This window comes from Arvicola amphibius, chromosome 9, assembly GCF_903992535.2.
Source record: "Arvicola amphibius chromosome 9, mArvAmp1.2, whole genome shotgun sequence".
NCBI classification, from domain to species: Eukaryota; Metazoa; Chordata; class Mammalia; order Rodentia; family Cricetidae; genus Arvicola; species Arvicola amphibius.
Window position 1 is genome coordinate 114190082 of NC_052055.2, and position 21347 is coordinate 114211428.

The 21347-nt window shown below is 36.3% G+C and overlaps 1 protein-coding gene across 12 annotated transcripts in view; it reads left to right on the top strand.

Moving 5' to 3' along the window:
• Window positions 1–21347, top strand: part of Pcdh15 (protocadherin related 15) — a 535963-nt gene that overhangs the window by 161671 nt on the left and 352945 nt on the right. For all 12 annotated transcript variants that reach the window (XM_038341596.1, XM_038341597.1, XM_038341595.1 and 9 more), the window contains one exon: window positions 10999–11154. In XM_038341596.1, coding sequence (XP_038197524.1) covers window positions 10999–11154 — 156 coding nt within the window. The remainder of the gene's footprint in view (window positions 1–10998; window positions 11155–21347) is intronic.

Consider the following 21347-nt stretch of genomic DNA (forward strand, 5'->3'; position numbering starts at 1 on the left):
AGATCCCTAATCTTTTTCCCAACAATATGAAAGTGAGGGTGCTATTTGGCTTCTGACTTGGGGCAAGGGTAGAAGTGAGTGTGTGCCATCTCGTTTAGACGCTAGCACAGTTAGAACTGGAAGGAGGAGGCTGGACCTATGTTCATATGACTGCTAAAAACCAAAGATAAACCAGAGTCCTGGCAACATTCTTATTCGGCCATTATCAGACAGGGGTGGGGGGGGGGGCAGAAGCATTTCATAAAGAACAGCTAAACTACTAAAGTTGTTCAAGCCATCATTTCTGAAAGAATAGACAAAGTATTGAAAAGATCGGTGTTCCATCTCAACCACAAATATCCTCCTGTTTCTTGGAGACAAAGAAGGGAGGGGAGTACACAGGACCCTGGGGAAACTGAAGCAGTGTAGAGAAACGTTCCCACCTCAGAGTGAAAAATTCCAGGCTCTGAGGCTGGGGAGCTAAAGCAGAGCTGTTGGCCATTGCTCTGTAGCTTCACGACCCCATATCCCAGCAGGATACTGAGTACATGACCCCTTCATCCAACATGTATCCCAAACGCAGTCTGTAATAGCTCTTTCTACTTGCCGTTAACTAGGTTCACTATTTCCTGTAGGATCTTTGGCTCTCGGATTCTCGGGAATTACCCCCTTGCCTGCGGCGCTGCTTTTAGGGCTGCACTTATCACAGCTGAAGTCTTTCTGTCTACAGTCTGCCTACACACCCACCTGTGCTAAGTCATTCACAAAGCCCTACTGACAGGCAGTTAGTGAAATCAATCAGGGCTTCAATTCCATGACTAGATATAAACTGATGTGTATCGCTGTGGAATTTTCAAACTTCCTTAGCATTATTTATCTCTCCGTTCTTGCTCTTCCCCAGTTAAACTCCACCCCCATATTCTTCCTTTCCCTATTTATAGCCCTTGATTCCTACTACATCCCCTATCCCCTCTGCCCATAGCTCCTTCTCCCCTCTAACTCTTTCTACTTTCCTGGCTTCTGAGATGTCTTCATGTTATATAGATGCACATTTAAAGATACAGAGCTAAGATCCATACTTAAGAGAGACCATGTGGTCTTTGTTTTTCTGGGTCTGGGCTATTCTACTGTATAATATTTTCCAGTTCCATCTATTTTCCTGCAAACTTCATGCTTTCATTTTCTTTACAATTTAACAGACATCAATCTTGTAATATATACCAGTTTCTTTATCCATTTCTGTCAACGGCTTCTGCGCTTTTCATTTTCTAACTATTGTGAATACAGCAAGTACCTCTGTACTAGCATTCTACATCCTATATGCTGATATGACTTGGCCAAGCAGGGGAGTTGATGGCTCGTGCCATAGACCTATCCTTATTGAGACCACACACACACACACACACAAACACACACACACATGCACACACACACACAAACACACACACACACACACACACACACACACACACACACACACACACACACACACACACTGATTTCTGAGTAGCTGTACCAGTTTATAATCCCATCAACAGTGAATGAGAGCTCTCTTTTCCCTGTACACTCACAGGCATTTATTGTCAGTTATCTTGTTGATCTGAGCCGTTTTGGCTCACATAAGATGACACTGTAATTAATATACATTTCCCTAATTGCCAACGATGCTGGAACTCTTTCAGATATTCCTCAACAATTTTTATTTCTTTTGTTAAAATTATCCATTGATATCTGTAGTGGATATTTTAAATTGAGCTATTTGTCCTCTTGAAATTAGTTCTTTAAAATTAATCTTCCATCAGATGAATAGGTGCAACTTCTGGGTTTCTTCACTTGTTTGATTTTTTGTTCTATTTCTCTCTTTATAAATGACATCATTTGTCAATTTGTAACTTTTATTTCCTGAACAAAAAAAAAATGGAGTCCCATTTGGAAAGCCCTTTTTCTATTCCTGTATCTTCCAGGGTAGTGCATATATTTTCTTCTGGAAGTGTTAGCTGGTCAAGTTTCACAGTGGTGGGGGGTCTTTGGTCCCTTTGAAAGTGATGTCTGTGTCAGTGAATGATATGTGTTTAATACCGTTCTTCTACAACTGGTCTTCCGGTTTTTCCCAGCACAGTCTGGTTAAAGATGCTGTCTTTCCTACAGTGTGTATGTTTGAGATCTCTGTCCAACATGAAATGGCTGTAGTTAAGGGAACTCATGTTTTGGTCTTTCTTTATTTTATTTCATTTTTCCACGTTTTTATTTTTGTGATGGGACCATGTTGTGTTTACCACTATAATTTTGCAAGATAGCTTGTCATCTGGTGTGGTAATTGTTCCAGGATCATTCTTTCTGCCCAGGATTGCATAGTTCTCTGGGGTCTTTTGTTCTTCCATATGAATTCTAAGATATTTCCCCGATTTCCTTGAAGAAGGTTGTGTGTGTTGATTTTGCTCACATTGAGTCTTTAAATTTGTTTTGGTAGGAAGATCATATTTTCACAACATTCTACCAACTCATGAGAACTGGCAGTCTACACGTCTTGCTACTTCCTCAAGCTCTGTATTCAGAGACTTATGTTTTATCATATAGGCTTTTCACCTCATTAGTTATGTTTACTTGTAGATATGATTTTTAAGCTATTAATAGATGAAAGAGTTCCCATGAACCCTTTTTGCAGAATGTTTGTTATTGACATATAAAAAGGCTACAGATTTTTTGTAAGTTGATGTTGCATCATGATGATACGGCTTAGCTAAAATTTTTGGTTGTCTCTAGAAGTTTTGTGGTAGAATGTTTGGGATTTCATATCTAATATCATCATCAGCAAATAGGATGAGGTAACTGAGACTCAGCAAGGATTCACACATGCGGCAATGCAGCTTCTGTCTGGGCCTGGAAGGTGGGCGGGGGGCAAGGGGTTAGGGTCCTTCTTCAGACAAGGCAAGAAAACAAATGACTTTGATCCCCACATGGGTCTGAAGTGACAGTGTAGGGTGAAGGTCTTGGGTCAGACTAACCAGTGGCTATTCTTAAGCATATTCCTTGCTACCAGTTTCTACTAAAAAGCTGTAACAACTCATTTTACAAAGTTTGAGTACCTGTTTATCACATTGAGATGACATTTAATATGATAATGTACAGTATATGTGAATATAGATACACATATATGAAATTTTAATTAATTTAGAATATATCCCTTTCTAAACTGTAAATACTGATAAAGCACACACTATTATTATAAAGGAGGTAGTTATTGTGAACGAAAGCCAAACAATGCTTTCCTGTTAAACATGGAGTATTTTCAGAAATATAATTCTTGAGGTTGTTGCCAAATAATTTGGTCCATTCATATTATGAATATAATTAGCCATAATAAACAATATGAACGCTTTTTACAGCCAGACAGACCTGATAATCATGTTTGAGTCTAGAAGCAACTGCCAAGCTCCATGATACAAACAGCTTTGCATTCATTCAAAACATTAAGGAAAAAAAGCTGCTACAGATATGTTTTAGAGGACTGTATTTTAGATACCTGTATTTTAGGCATACCATAATACTTTACTAAAATTTAAAAAGTCAATATTTTGGCCAATAAAGTAGAAAAATGTCATCACGTAAATACAAGTAGATACAGGTGAGTATTAACAATAATGAATATTAAGATCATAAATGTTTTTAGAAAACTGTTGTATTTCCAGAAGAACCCGATCTGGTCCTGGTCCCAGTGGTTTTGTGTATCTGCTTCTGTATTTCTTGGTCTGGGCCCCTGTGATGCTGTCTGTCTTTCTCTATGCATCCTTTACCCTCTTCCCCACAGATCAGCTTCTTCTCTGTCTTTGGATTCTTTATTGTCACATGTTATCCTAGCTTTGGATGTCCATGCCTCCCAGTTCCACAGTACCAGTTTTCCTTGCCTTCCTTGTATATTTAAATATACACCTTTGTGAATATCAGTGTGATATTTCAATACATGTATAGAATTTTTAACGTCAAATCCAAGTAAGAAGTGTGTGTGCGCGCGCGCGCGCACACACACACACACACACACACACACACACACATTCACATACACAAACGAACTCATAGGAAGAACAATGTTTATCTTGTGGTCCTCAACACCAGTCTCTGTTGCCAGCCCCCACCCACCGCCACTGTCCTTCTCTTCAATTGGTATTCGCTATCATCAATTCCAACCTACTGTATCTAGGACATTCATATCTGAGAGAGCACCAGTATTTTTCTTCACCTGTCTAACTTGATTTCCATCACCATGGAGTCCTTTAAGGCCTTCAGTTTTGCTGTGTGATAGAGTTGTCATTTCCTTCCATGTCTAAAGGAAAGTTTCTGTTGTGCATATGTACCACATTTTCTGTATCCGCTGCTCTGTAATAGATACCTGAGTAAATCTACTAAATCTACTGTCTGAATACTGAGTGTAATTCCACAGCAGGCATAGACTTTTCTGTGATATGTTCAGGCAATCTTTCCTCTGATGAACATCCAGAAGGGGGATAGCTGTGCCTTGTGCTAGATCCAGGCTCCCGGAAGCACCACATTTTTCCCCACACTGTTTGTGTTATATTTGCCTCCCCAGCAAAGGGGTGTGAGCAATCCCTCTTCAATTCTCAGTAGCACTTGCTGCCTTTCCTATTCTTCATCAGAGGCATTCTAGCTGAGGGACCTTCAGTGAGGCTTTGATTTGCATTTCCATGGATAACTAAACTGACAGAATTTAACACTCTTTCAAAACTTTTTTTGGTCATTTAAACCTTCTTCTGAGATGTGTCTATTCATAATTTTTGCATATTTCTGGTGGAGTTTTTTGGACTTTTGTCATATTGAATCTTTTGAATTCTTCATATATCCTACTATTAACATTTTGGGGTAATTAGTTGGCAATTTCTAACATTCTATTACTAAATGCAACCTATTCTGCCCTGTTTTTCTCCTTTGTGATATCAAATCTTCTTGTTTGATATATGCTATACCCATTTGTAAGACTTTGCTTTTGTTTCCTCTGCTTTGGGGAATATTATCATGAAAAGAAGTCACCATGCCAATGCCTTCAAGGTCCGTGTCAAACCTCTTTCATTTTAGCAGTTAGCTTTAGAAACTGTACCTTCAGACCTTTGATTCATTTGGAGTATTTTTATAAATTTGAGGGAAAGAGTCCAAGTTTCTCTCTTTTGTAATGAATACCCAGTTCATAAGTTGAATGTATTTATTGATTTTTTTCAAATTGTTGATATGAAGACCAACTAAACAGTCATTTGTCTGACTGAACTATAACACAGAAGAGAGATAAGGCCATGCCAAATGTGCTTATACTTGCTTTTGAAGCCACTAATAATGGAAATTTTTCTAGAGATAGAAATCTACATCAAGTTGTGTGCCCTCTGCTCACTGAGGCAATGCATGATTCCAACTTTGTAGAACCATGGTTATGCAGAGCATAAATCAAATTTAAATGTAAATAAAAATAATTCAAAATTCAAAGTTTTAAAATACACTATTTTAATAAACAATTTATAGAAAAAAATATAAAAAATTACCAAGCTCCAAATATTTGAATTTGATTGGGAAACATTTGTTAAGAGGTTGAATGAATATGAACCCTTTGTCAATTTTCAAACATTGATTCGGACATCTTTTTTTTCTCTATTTTCCTTTGTGTTCAGTTTAGTTTTTGCTTCTTAAACAGAAGAAACTATAAAACCACAAGTCAGAAATAAAAAGTGTATATAATAAGAGACTCAAGAATCTCTAAGACATCATAAGACCAGTCAGTATTCCGTAATCACTACAAAGAATGAAATGATCACTGTTGCTGCATAATCAACAGACTACTAAGAGACATCTGGATCTGTTCCAATCATACAATATGTATCTTGAAACTCATTGCAAAGATTGAAAGCCCTTGGTCAGAGATAGTGATGACCAAAGAGAACCCAGCACATTCTGTGTTTTGACCTTCAGTGAAGACTTCAGAGAACCCATCGCCTCCTGTTGTCTGAACTTCAGAGTTGCACCAGGGTTTGGTCCATTCTGCCCAGGATGCTCTTCACGGGCCAGCTGTGATGAATGGCCAAATCGCTGATTAGGTTTGCAACTACATCCATCAGAATCAGTTCTTTGTCAGTATTCTTTCCCCTCATTTGGAACCCAGGACAGTCTCACTGTTCTCCCAACCATCAACTTAAATAGACGCTAAAGTTGATTGAAAATCTTTTAAATTCTTTGAGAAATGCATCTTTGTAAACACTTTACCTTGAGCATAGACACTCTCCATTTTTCAACTTTTGTTCATTTACCTATTTTTGTTTTTATATCTCAACCAAAGTTTTCTCTATAGCCTCTCTTCTTAGTCTTTCCCCTGAGTTCCTCTCCCCCAACCCATTCCTTCTCATTTGATCCTCTTCAGAAAACTGGCAGACTTTCCATAGAGATCAGCTAGCCATTTTTACTCCCTCCTCTCAACTCTCTCTAAGTTCTTCTTGTCTCCATCCCAAATTCATCTCTTCTTTTTTATTTTACTGCCATATTTGTGATACTAGGGATGAGTTCTCACCAAGTAACAAGGCACAGATCCATAAATGCTACATAAATAAAAATCTGATACTGGTATGTAATTACATATTCTATACTCCATAATCTTCACCTGTCTGTTTTATCTTCATTATGATTATTTACACCTATTTGATATAAATTTTACAAGAATATTCTTTAGTATCCAAAGATTAAGTCATATTAATTTTAATCAATCTAGAATTTGGCATAAAACAAATACTATTAAAAACTATGAAATATCTATAAATTTTATGATTTTCAAATTAGCATTTTATTTCTTAAGTAACACCTATAAATATATCATTATTTATTAAATTCAATTTTTGAAGTAGACAACATTAGACAGTCATTACCTCTATTTCTTCATTTGCAAATAATTTTCAGGGCTGAACTATATACCCCAGTGGTAGACTGCTTGCCTACAGTGTTTGTGGCCTTAAGTCCAAGCCTCAGGCTTCAGAAATGTGAAATATAGATTTCTGAACACATTTTTATTGTTTCCCTTTTTATGTAAAACATCAATAATTCATTCTGCTGAGGTAGTGAGTAAATCCACAGGTAGAGGTAAGGGGACATGACAAACTCATTCATTCCTGTAAGAATTTGACACACTTCTTTGTACTCTATGAAAAAATAAGATCAAGTCTTACAGGTTTGCAAAAAAAAATACTTTAATTTAAGCAATGAAACTTCAAATCATTAATCTTCAAGTAATAGGTTCTAAAAACAGTGACTTCTTTTTAGACCACAGAGGACGGTTACAATGAACAATGCTGGCATCAGTAACTTCTTTTGTACATGTTATAGAAAATGGCTAATTTCCCATCTTCTTTCATTACAAAATCCTACGCACTTTGCAATGGTTCTTCTTTACGTCATCCTTCTAATCCTACTCTCCATAGATAAACTTCATAAATTGCGTGATTCATATCATTCCTGCTACACAGGTGTGCGAAAACACAGACATGCAGGTATGCTTTTGAAAGACTCCATAATGGTTTCATTTGGAATTTCGGGTGTACATGGATGTGATTATTTTAAATATACATCCCGCACAGTTTATATGTGGCACATTTGTTTCACGAATAGAGCAAGTAAAGAGAATTCAGTATGGAAGAAAGATTATCGAAGAATTCCTATGGCTGACTTTTGCCAGTAGCTGAGAAAGCTCATCCAAAATTCCCCTAACACTTCTGTAAGCATTACAGGGTCCCTAACTCTCCAGCACTGCCACAAGCAGTACAGTGTCCCTAAACTCTGATTAATCAACTCAGTGTGACTATACCTGATGTATTTATGACTTTTCTGTACAGGAGAATAGAATTTATTTCAATACAAAATTACACTGTGCCTTAAATATTAGCCGTAGGGAACTCTTCACTTCAGCGTAATCCATAGTGGTTGGAATTTATTGCCTACCAAGTTCATCCATGCCACTAAGCATTGCATGGGGAGTTGAAGTTGAGAATGACAGCCATTCCAGGTGACTTGTTTATATCTAATTTACAGGTAATCAGCTGGGCTGAGGGGGTGCTTCTCATATACTGCATTTAAATCCCTTTGAAAATCTGTGACCTTTCTGTCCCAGAGCTACTGTCCCATCTAAAACTGCAAGTGAAGATGGGTGGTTTCATATGTCTCTCTTGAAATATTTAGAAGGAGAATAACGTCAGATGAATAGAACTTACCTGTTTGTCTTCTAAGAGTTTGCCATGGATAACAGTGGGCATACTTACTCTATTTTTTTTTACAATTAAATAGGGTCTTCTCTACTAGCCTATTAAAACAACCATCAGGGGCTGGAGAGAAGGCTCAGAGGTTAAGAGCATTGCCTGCTCTTCCAAAGGTCCTGAGTTCAATTCCCAGCAACCACATGGTGGCTCACAGCCATCTGTAATGGGGTCTGGTGCCCTCTTCTGGCCTTCAGGCATACATACATACAGAATATTGTATACATAATAAATAAATAAATATTTTTAAAAAATAATAAAAAATATTTAAAACTGGAAGTAAAGACACAGGGGTTCTTTTAAGTTCGTTCTGGGATTCTTCCTCTACAACTCAGTCCTTTAAAACTGGCCTTTTGCTGAAGTTTGAAGGTGTTCAGCGTGAGTTTGCTGGTAGGCTTCTCTATTGCATTTGATGATGTTTTATTAAGAAGCCCTCTTATAAAACTCTTTAGACTGGCAACCTTTTCGTCTTTTCTTACTTCTGAAAGTTGCCAAATTTTCTCAAAATGCACTTGCGTTATTCCTATAAAATAGAATCTACTATCTCAAGTTCTTATGATTCTGTTATTAATAATTACTACAGGGTTTACGTTAGTGTTCCAACCTCTGCTTTTGGCATGTAAGAGTAGCTCTTAGCTATCATTCTTTCATCGGTATGTGCTCATATTAATGTCTGTAGTCACTTACAGTATTTAGGAGATTTTTGCTTATACAAATTTGGGGACTTACATGTGTTACTGCAAAACTGCAACATCATTTATGATAAATGATTGAGATGATTTTATTCTCAGTTGTGGTGTTTATTATTTGCTCCTGTGGTTTTTGTGTCACTCAGACATTCTACAAACCTGACTTCACTGTTCACATAGATGTCAGTGTATCATCACAATACAGAATGGTGTCTCAGCTAATTTTAAGGAGGCTGCCATTTACCAGTTCTGTTCTCCTTGTCTTTGTTGTTCATGAAGGACCCTTCTAATCAAATAATATTTTGCTGCAGTTTAAACATATTTGCTACAGCATTCTTCTCGCCTCCATGTGTGGCATATACTTATTTACATGGCGCTTTCCTCAGTCCCAGGCATCATTAACTTGTCCATCAATTAGTTTAAGTAGCTTGTCATATAATCCAAAATTATTACTTTATATTGTGTAGATTTCATTTACTTTATTTTTATGGATGGATTCAGCATATTACTTTCGATCAGCACAGATGTGCTCATATTATAAAGTTTGTGTACAATGGTGATCTACTTAGGAAATTGTCAGACACGGGGCATATGGTCAAGAGTGAGGAGGAGGATGGCCACTGAAACAGCCCTACAGACGGACAGAAAAAGAGGTTATAGGGATCTATGGCACACGGCAAATGGATGAATAATAAATTGTTCCTTATGGACCTCTAAAACATGGCAAAAGATAACGCTGAATGTGCCATAAATATAGAATAAAAGCTTAAGGTGTTAGGAATTCATTGTTTAGTGACTGGAAGATAGTTTATATCTGATAACTGTTCATAATAAGCTCCCAGTTATGGGTGAATGTTTACGGCAACTGTAGTAACATCCCCTTAACATTATTGGAATCCCACGGTCAGAGTTAAGCAGGTAAGCACTGGAGACGTAGTAAACTTCCCTTGGTCATTCAGACAGTATCTCTGGAAACAGGGTGAGAAAGGAGGTGGTTTAGCTCTGACAGCCTTTATTCAGCTGTCCCAGGCGCAGGTCAGCTGTTAGGTGGAGGGTATAACGAGTGTTCTAGAATAGTACCCCATGATTGGAGGGGGCTTGCAGCCTCATCAAGGGCCACAGATCGAAACAATCATATAAAACACAAAATACACAAAGTTGGGAATGAGAAGTACAGTAAACAAAAACTTAATAGTAGAAGCTGGAAAGATGAGGCATGGTAGAGACAGGGCATTTAAGATGAGAGAGCACCCTAAGGATTATTCTGACAAAGCAGAGGGAAAAGTCGATGAGCCTGATGCGATAGAAAATGGTGTATATAGAAGACATGGAGGATAGACAACGTATATGTGTTTACGTGTGCAGTTTCAATTTGATTGGTTTGTGAGTTGTTCTTATTTCTCATATTAGTTTTGTCAGTATTGTCCCCATAATGAATAAATGAACAAACTGTTATAATATCTCTCATACCTCAGAAGTTTATTGATACTTTGTTAATAAAAAAATAAAGTTAATGCCATTACTTTTTCAGACTTTATAAAGAAAATAAATTTTGCCCAGCAAATCTCAGTATTGATCTTTGGTTATATTCATCAGCAAAATTCTGTGATGATAATAGTACTTGAAACCTTCTATGCTTAGATATGAAATTGAACAATGGAATAATCTCAATTATCTTTACTTTTTTAGCTTTTGAATTAATTTTATTTATAAGAAATATGTACTTTAAAGCTCATGCATGTACTGAGCAATGTGTGTTTCTTTTTTTCAGTTTTATTTTATTTTATTTTTTTATTTTATTAAAAATTTTCATCTCCTCCCCTCCGCCCACTTCCCTCCCCTCCCCTCCACCCACACTCCCACTCCCTCCCTCTCCAGGCCAAAGAGCTTCTCTTTTAAACCAGGGCAACACTGTTTTTTTCCCCAAGTCTGTCATAGTGCAAAGAGAAAAAGTAATTGGATTGGTAATGAATGTTCGTGTGTTTTCAGTGCTCAGACCCTGACCAAAACTGTGTTTAAAAAGATGTAATTTCTTCCTGCAGCCCCCAATGAACATACACTCCATCGTGGTACAAGTCCAGTGTGTCAACAAGAAGGTTGGCACAGTTATCTATCACGAAGTACGCATTGTGGTGCGGGACAGGAACGACAACTCACCCACATTCAAGCACGAAAGCTACTATGCCACAGTGAATGAGGTCTGTGCCCTTGTGTTGATGTATGTGTTAGCTTATGATATAAAACTGTGTGATTCCATTATAATAATGACCAACGTGTCCTAGAAGTAATAAGAGTGTACTATAAGAACTAAAACTTGTAAAAATGCATTCTAGTAGCTTATAATAGCATTCCAGAAATTCATGTTGCCAGAGAAAAATGAAAATGACTATTTCTTTCATTATAAAATATATTGAAAGGAGATCTTGAGAAAATTCAAGGCATGCGACTGACATTTATGTTTATTGAAAAAGCATTGGGCAAAATGTCTTCAGATTTATGAAATGATCTTACTAGGCATCAGAAGAAATTATTTTTGTGAAACTATGTAGAGTTATTGACTAATGTTTATTTTTATTAATAATAATAATAATATTTTATTTTTGTTGTGTTAAGATATTCTCACTCCATAGACGAGACATCTGTCTCCCTCTGGCTTCAAACTCCAAACTCATGGCAATCCTTCGGCCTCACCTTCTCTAGTCTCAAATTACAAGATTGAGACCAGTAGAAGTCTCTTACATTTTGAAGTTCAATTCTATGACAGCCATAAACTTCAAATTAAAACCACAATCATATTCTTTGAAATTTATTTATTTATTTATTTATTTATTTATTTATTTTTGCGAGACAGGCTTTCTCTGTAGCTTTGGAGCCTGCCATGGAGCTCACTCTGTAGACCAGGCTGGCCTTGAACTCACAGAGATCCACCTGCCTCTACCTCACAAATGCTGGGATTCAAGGCATATGCCACCACTTCCTGGCCTTATTTTGTCTTATTTTTATTAAAAATTCTTATATATAAACAATAATGATGTTTTGAAAGAATCTTAAAAGTGATAATATTGATTTTATTAAAAATTAATTTTTATTGTCTTATTTTTACCTTTAACCAAATAGCCCTCTGATCTTCTAAGTAATGGTTTCTCTATTAATTTTGTTTTAGACATTAAGCCAGAGAACACTTGCAAAATAATTATAATATCACTTCCAACATACAATATAGACACATAAAAAATTAAATTAAGTTTTGCTATCAAAAACTACACTTGACATATAAAACTATTCTTTTCTTCAAAAGGTTTTCCTCTTTTAAATACATATGCCCTATAATAAATTATTAGTATATTTGGATATAAACACAAAATTCATACTTTCAGCTCAGCAATCTCTAAAATCAATCAAAACATGTTTTGCTTTAGTAAAAAACTCCTATTTGTAAACATGGGGTCAAATTAAGTGATAGATGGTGAAATAATATCTCTTTAAAGTGCTCGAAGATTAAAAGTTCGGCGTGTTGGTCAGGGCCTCACCCTGTCTTTGAAACCCTTGCATCAGGTTCTGCGGTAGCCATAGATTCTCACTACTTCCCACGCCTCTGCCTCAGAGTTCATTTTGAATGCTCTCTGTTTCAATATCTGAAGTACAACATTTGAATTAGAGTTTGCTCTCTTTGATTGCTGACTTGGCTGATAGAAACTGATAGGCAAATTATTTTAGGCAAAGCTCAGCTTACGCAAAAATCTGTTTTTAGTTCACATTCGTTTTCTTTCTGCTTCCTCTAGTGTTCATGTTTTCTTACTGAAACTTAAAATGCTCTTAGTTCAATGTTTAAAGCATTCTGTATTTCCTGCTTACTTCCTGTCTCTCCCACGATCCTTTCGCGGTCTTGCTGCAGAATAATACTTCTCAGATACCTACCGTTCCCTTCACATCACTATGCTGCTCAGAGGCCGCGTCATTTCACGTTGCCATCAGGGCAATGGCTGGCTCCTTTAGTGGTTCTCCAAGGCCTGCATAGTCTCGTCATTGGTCCGTGCTCTTCACATCCCATGTTTCAGCTAATGGTGCCTCACCTTGTTCAAACTGATTCCTCGTGTCTCACAGGCAACTGTCTCCACTGCCGGGCTTATGTTCTGTCCAATGAGTTCTTCCTCCTCTGTCATCTAAAGTTAGTTCAGGATCTGTTTTCCTGAAACCGTGTTCTCCTAGAGGATCCATATTTATCGATCATTGATTTTTTTCAGACCCTGAACTCACACAGCATCGGGATAACTGAGTGATGTAAAGTAGGGACCTGTGACATTTTTGCCCGTTGTTTTGAACAACCCAGTTTCTTCTGCAAAGTTGTTCAGTGTTTTGTGTGTGACTGGCAGCTGAGATAAGCCGGATCCACTGAATCTGTATTTGGTCGTGCAGACTGTGTAGATGGTCACACCCACTCCTCCTGACTTGTCACATGCTAACTCTGACTCATATTTTTATTTTTAAAATCAAGGCTTTCTTTATACTTGTCTACAATATCAAGTGAAAAATTCTGCTGTTTCATCTAAGTAATTCTGTGATAAAAGTCACTGTTTTAATGAGACAAAATCAGTATATATAAATATAAGTGTATATGTGAATATGCAGACATGTATGTGTTTATGCATATATTATACATGTATATATGTAGGTGAATATGTGTATGGTATATATTTATATTTGTGTCTAGACATATGCACACAAAATGCCATCTACCATATTACCTCTAAAATTAAATGAATTTATTTTGCTCTGCCTAAGATTATAAACATATAAAATATTTCTCTGACTATTTTCTCATTTAGTACAAGGTTGATATACTAAAACTCTGGATTTAACAGTCATTCAGGGTTTAAGAAATTGTTGATGTGATCTTATTTGACACTGCAATAAAATGCAAGACACGAATAAAATCAAAATCACAGATCTATAAAGGAGATTTTCCAAGCTCAGATAGTCCTTTTCCCTCCCAAGATCAGAAAATTGAGACCTGAGCAGTATCTACAGTGACAGAAAATGTCTCAGAAACATTAGAGTTTACTTCTAAACCCAAACCCTTCCTTTGGTCCTTGCTTCACTACTGACTAATAGGCCATCAGGTAGACTGGGATAAGCATATTTTTATATATCTAAACCAGAAATAAATATTAAGGCTTATACTTAGTGTACTGTTAGATGTAATTTTGACCACAATCAGTACATTTACAATATGTTGAATTCTAGATGCTAATAATCTTTGGAAGCATGTTTTTCTAGTAGTTTGTCAAAAATTCACCAGAATCACTAATATTTTATTTAAATTCCAACTAATGATTATGACAAATGGTATAACCTCCTACTTGAAAACAAAACATAAGACAGTACAAGGATTTTTCATCCCTTTAGGTAATTGGCAACTCAACAAACCATAGACAATTATATCAGTAAGTAGTTTTATTGGCTGATTTGAAAACTAAATTGAAGCATAAAATTGTACTTTATTCTTAAGCTAGTTCAGAATATAAACTTTATCAACAATAATGTCTTTAAAAGTACATATATCTACACCCTAATTTCTTTATATACCTTCTACCTCCTAAAACATATTTACATATATCTCACCCCCAAAATTCCTTTTGAAATAGCAGACAAAAATACAAGTAAATACATAAAAATCCATGCAACATATTAGCAATTTATTAAAGAAAATGTAAATATTACACCATACTAAGATGCATTGTTGCAAACAAGATTATAAGAGCCAGGGGAAGAGAATGTCTACTTTGAGATTTTTGCTTCAATCTTAGGGAAGCCATACCCATGGAATCGCAACAATATGACTGTCTAAACAATACTGAACCAAAGATAATATCAACTAACATTCTAACACAGACAGGGGAAATCACACTGGGCTCCAACCCTAGACAAAGAAATACAGGCAACTAAAAAATACTGTGGGGGGAGATAATACTCTTTCCATGAATCAGACCCTAATTGGTTATTCAATACCAGGTGGCCAGCTCTGAAATCATATGCATACAAGTTATATTATGTGGCCTGAAAAGATTTTATCTATATACTTAGTATATGACAAGTAAAGAAGAGGCCAGAGGCCTTGAATTTGAGAGCCAGTGGTAGATCAAGATTGGGGGGGGGGTCATTGGAAAGGTTGGAGGGAGGATAGGAAAAAGAGAAATTTTGTAATTAAATTTTTATTTCAAAACAACAGTAAAAATCACCAAAATTATTCTTAAATCAATACAACTTTACTGAGATGAGAAAATACAGACCTCATCTGTGGAAGTCAGAGATATAATGATGACAAATCAAAGCAGCCACATAATGTGCCTAAGTATATGAAATAAATTGGACAGTTTCTGAAAGAACAATCTTTACACTTTTACACAAGCTATTGCAGCTGGGGAATAAAAACTGTGATGAGTAAATAATAATAATCCACATTTCACACTCAATGACCAGAAAGTCTCTCTTGCCCCTGCAAAAGCAGGAGACTCTGGACTCACAACCATCTCTATTATAAGTCAGAAGTTTAGAGATCTTAAGTTCTGTGCTCAGGCTAAAAGCAGATCCTTCTGTCTAGCATACTGACACCCGAAGCAACAACTTGTTCTACAGGGAAACTCTGAAAACAAATTCAATGACAGGGATGTTATAAAATATGTGCCCATAAAAATAACTTCGTTACGCTACATCCTAGTAGCCACTGCCCACAATGTGTTGTCATGCTAACGGTAAAGCCCCAACATCGTGAACAAAAACACGGCATGAAGAGTTAAGGTGTGAGGCTTACAGAGAGCGGAGTCATAGAAGCGAAAGTAAAACTCTTCCTGTTTACAAATATATAGGTTCCTGTGCAATTGAAATACAGCGTGTGAAAGTGCAAGGGGATGGCACTTCCCCCACCTAAGTAGTAGTTTTTTTTTTATGCTATTTTATTTTTTTTTTCTTTTTTTTGTTTTTTTTTTCCTCATGGTTTATTTTTTTTATATTTAAAAATTTCCATCTCCTTCCCTCCTCCTCCCCCCTCCCTCCCCTCCTCTTCCCCCTTCCCTCCTTCTCCCCCTTCCCTCCCCTCCCCTCCACCCATACCTCCCCTCCCTCCCTCTCAAGGCCAAGGAGCCATCAGGGTTCCCCACTCTATGCTAAGACCACGGTCCTCCCAACTCCCCCCAGGTCCAGGAAGGTGATCGACCAGTGAGGTAACCCAGACCCAAAAAGATGAATATGGGATGTACTCACTCATAATCGGTTTCTAGCCATAATTAAAGGACATCGAGCCTATAAATTTGGGATCCTTGAGAAGATAATAAGAAGGTGAACTCCCAAAAAAAGATATAGTAATCCTCCTGGATATTGGAAGTAGACACGATCGCCAGGCAAAATTGGGAACTTGAGGGTTGGGCAAGACTGCACCTAAGTAGTTTAATGCCCACTTCAGGAAGTTTCTATGCTATTGCCTTGGCATATTCGCCTACTGTGCAGTGTGTATCTTAAGGATGGTAACTAATCACCTTTATATCCATCCATACAAAATAAAAGAATCTCCTGTTTCTAATGAGATACGCTAGTAAGTAAAAATAAGAAAAATAAGAATATAGACATGTGAGCAATTCTAAATATTGACTGAATAAAACATGTTCATGAATATGTATATATGTAATTTACATTTGAATATATATGAAATAGATAAACACTATACTTACAAGCCTGTGAAAGATTGACAGCCACTGACAAGTATTTTTAAAGCCTTCATTGCCTAGAAAATAAATGAAATAACTTATGTATATATATATATTCTTTATATCACTCATTATTTATATCACATGAACAGATAATCACTCTTAGGCAAGAAGAAAGTAAAACAGACTAGCATATCAAAATATACACACTTAAGTTAGTAAATTTGTACCAACATATATCAATAACTACTTTAATGTAAGTAGACAACATAAACAGCTCAAAAGACATATTTTCAGCATATGTTTAAATATAAAACCAGATATATATGTTTGAAAGGAAATAAAATAAAAATCAGGATTATTGAAACAAATAAATAAAAAGAGGTGGAAGAAAACATGCCATTTAAACAGCCATGAGGGGCTGTAGAGATGGCTCAGTGATTAAGAGCACTGGCTGCTCTTCCAGAGAATGCAGAGTAGATTCTCAGCATCTATGTGGCAGCTCACAGATGTCTATAACTCCAGTTCTAGAAGATATGATGCCCTGCTCTGGCCTCCATAGGTACAGAAAACACATGGTGCACAGATATAGATGCCGTAAACACCCATAAACAATACATAAAATAGCATTTTATTTTTTTAATTATTATTGACTTTATTGAATATACATTTTTCTCTGCTTTCCTCCTTTTTTCTCCCTCTCATGGTCCCCATGTTCCCAATTTACTCAGCAGATCCTGTCTTTTATAGTCACACACAAAAATCTATTATAAATGTCCTAAAATCAGATGAAATTGAGAAAAGAATTGTAGATGAATATGCAAAACTATTCACAATGGCAAATATTCAATTGACCTCCAAACTACAAAATAAATTTGCATTTATACCTATACACATAACTTCATGATAGCTGGCAGAATAAAATCAGAAATAGAAAAATCTGTAATCATAAAAAAATTAAAACTCTGAGGTAACTGGAGTGAAAGGGTCCCCCAAAAGACCCTGACCTGGCACACGGAATTGTGCAGGTATGATTTACTCTATTAAAGTCAACCGGAGGGAATCTCCCAGGTTACTCTGGTGCCCAGCCTTACCATGTACCCTTAAAAGATTTTGCAGTCATTGGACCACAAAACCTTCAATATGTTAAGACATAAAATCTTATCACGTGCTTTCCATAATGAAATAAAATTAGTAATCAAAAATAAAACCTTAGAAAATAGAAGATAAATACAATATATAGATAGACCTTTGAAGGAGGGTTCCTTCTCCTTTGCTTGCCTGGTGTGGAACAGAGACAGAACTTTGAATTAAACTATCCCACATGGGAAAGCAGAAGTCCCTGCATCTTTACATAGACAGATCCCAAAGATTTCCTATCTCTACTGACTAAGCAACAATTATCCATGGCAACAGCCTGTAAGCTTGAAGCTGGTAATGGCTTGCAGGCAGAGTCACCCTAAAGGCATAGAAGGACGAGAAGGAAAGAGAAAACAGCTTCAAAATGTCAGAAAAGGCCGTGCTGTGCAGAAAAGAGCAAGTGTAGACACATGGGGTTACATCAAAGAAAGAGCATCCACACGGTGAAGTACAGGCAGCAGACGGGATACAGAAAATACTTGAAAACTGCCAGACACAGTGGGTCTCCAGCACTGAGTAGGTGAAATAGACATGAACTCCCACCCCTAACTGAGAAGCTTTCTGCAGTTGACACCCACTTACTAAGGAAAGGATTTTGTTTTCTCTAATATAGTCTCACTGAGTATATTAACTACTTAAGGGTAGGCGCCATGCCCAGCAGTAGATGGCCAAAACAAAATGAACTCAGTGGTTTTTTTTTGTTGTTGACTTTTTGTCTCATGACACCTTATTTGACCAATTTTTGTCTTAATAGTCTTTTGGTTATATTTTATAGTTTCCAATTTTGTGTTTATGGGTTTTGTTTATGTGTCTCTCTGTTTCTTCTGTTTTGGTGTTTAATTTTGTTTGTTTACTTTCCAAAGAGAGAAATAAAGGGTATGGAGTTCATGGGTGAAGGAGTGGAGACGAGCTGGAGGGGGAGAAACTGTGATCAGAATATAGTGCATGAAAAGTGATTTTAAATGTAAAAATAGTGAAAAAATAACTAACAAAGAATTAAGTTGCGTAGTCTAAGAACTTATATAATTTAATGCCTAATAATACTAATAACAATAAAAAACTGAAACTTGGGGAAAGCATCTACAGATGTTTCCCAAGAAAAGTGCAAAAGTGACCAAAAAGAATATGAAAATTTTTAGTACCATTAATTTTCAACAACATGTAAAATCATTACCATAAATATTATATGCTAATTATAATGGTTGTTTCCAAAAGGATGAAATTACATAGTGATCAGGAGGTGGGGCAGGGAAAATGTGAATGCCCATTGGAGGGAATGAAAATTAGCAAGTCCATCATGGAAATCAGTAAGAAAAATCCCCCAAACAAGTAAAAATAGAACAATAGAAGCATTCAGCTGTTCAAGACAGAGTTTTTAACAAACAGAAATGAAATCATTGAATCATATAGATACCTAGCCTCCAGGGTTTACTCTGACAAATTTACTATAGTCAAAGTGTGAAATCGATTGCTGTATTATCCATGCATAAGTGGAAAACAATAGGTAGTTTTCATACAAAACCAAATATTATTCAATCATAAATGATGAAACCCTGTAATTTACAACAAAATAAACAGCTCAGGAGGCAATTGATTGAAATAAACTAGGCATGGAAAGAGATATGCAACAAACCCTTCTTCATGAATGGAAGAGGAAAACTTGGTATCCATGAAAATGGAGAATAGAATCATCACTATTAGATAATAAAGGGAGGAGCTAGTGTACCAAGTACACAGGAGGAATATGCTGTAGAGTGACATTTATAATAATTCATTATTTAAAAAATAGAGAAAAGAAGACTTCAAAACTTCCTACCACAAAGTGGCAAATTGTCAAATAGGCAGTGGGTATCATTACCATGGTCTGAGCATTAAACATTATATATGCTCATATATCTGTACATATATGATATATAGATGTTTGCTACTCTAGACTCCAAAGATGTATGTACTCTTATATTTAGGTAGAATAAGAAGTGTTTGCTTTTCTAGAATCAGAAATAGGTAGAGTCAGAAGACAGGAGAGAAATGAGGCAGAAGAGATTAAGAAAAAGATGGCATAGTAAGTCCCCAGTCACACTTGCTTGCTGTCAAGTTGGCATAACAGAAGCCTCAGTGGAGATACACTCTGATTGCTAGAGAGTACCAAGGAATTTCATTCCTCGGTTCTAAATGACAAAATTAACCAACTAATTACAGCCGTATGAGATGAGCTTGGGTGTGTATTCGTTCCCAGAGTCTTTGAAGAAAAACCTGGGGTCACACATTGCTTACTTTTCAGTTACCTTTCGTAACTGCCGTCCTAGCTATCATAACTATATTTAAAAAACTATAATTCTATGTAAGACTCTAAATTTGCATGTTTTGTTAGAGAAGTTATAGAAATTACTGTGTAAATTCTGTGATGGTAGTTACAGTCACAATTTTGGGCAAAGTTAGGGAATCACTGTAATGGTTCTACATTGTTAGTCTTGAGTGCATTGGACCAAATGCTTTGGAAATCTCCTAGTGTCTATAAAACTAATCAGGTAGATAGGTTCTCTAGGAACCAACAGTTCACTTTGTTTTTACCTACCTAAAATAAATCAATAATATATCCATCAAAAGTTTACATAGAAATTCAGTATAGATTTTCACAAAGGAGCTACAAATGCTCCCAGTCTGGGTACTCATTGAAGATAAAGTTATTTATAATTTATTGGATTTTTATTTTAAAACATAGTTCTCTTTTATTCTATGTGCTTCAAATTCGTCATGTAAAACTTGAAGTTATACTCAAGAATACATCATCAAGTTAAAGGAATAGGCACAGTGAGTTGAAACCTGAAATAAGGAAAAACACAGAGGTTAGAATATGTCTTGCATGATTTCTAACCTATGAGCTCATAATTAGAAGGGCCCTTCTTTGTAGTATTTGAAAAGAAGTATGGCAAAGTTTTATAAAATCAAAAGTGTTACATAATTATGAGCAGCAGTGATAACAAAACACATTTTTTCATACTGGGACATGGATAGGAACATTGTGCTGTAGTGACTGTGCATTTATTCATTTAGGGCTTTTCACCACTGGAGAATGTCTACTGTGCTTCTCACATCCAGAAAGCATGCAGTCATATTGATGTGGCAGCCCTGATGGCTCCCCTCTGGCCAAATATCTGTTTGTCTGGGCAACTTTTCCATACATGCCCCTGAATCTCAATACAAAGTATCCAAGGAGGTTCACAGTCAATTTAAAAATTTGATTTGATCAATTTCTCATGTTTTCTCTTCTTAATGACATAAAACTTTAAAGACTACTTCATAACTCTAAATCTAAAATGCCACCTACAATTTAAGGAAGTCAATAGGAGGCATCAAAGTACCCTTAGGTTTTCCAAATGAACAAATTTTATACTTCAAATGTTGCCATCACAAATACACTGCGAATCATGCCTTACTTAACATCTTAAGTGTCCAGCAGACCAATGTTTAATGTTGCTTTCTAACATTTTATGAGAGAATTACTATAGAAGACTTATCATTTTAGTAGCTTCACCACTTCTGGTATTGAG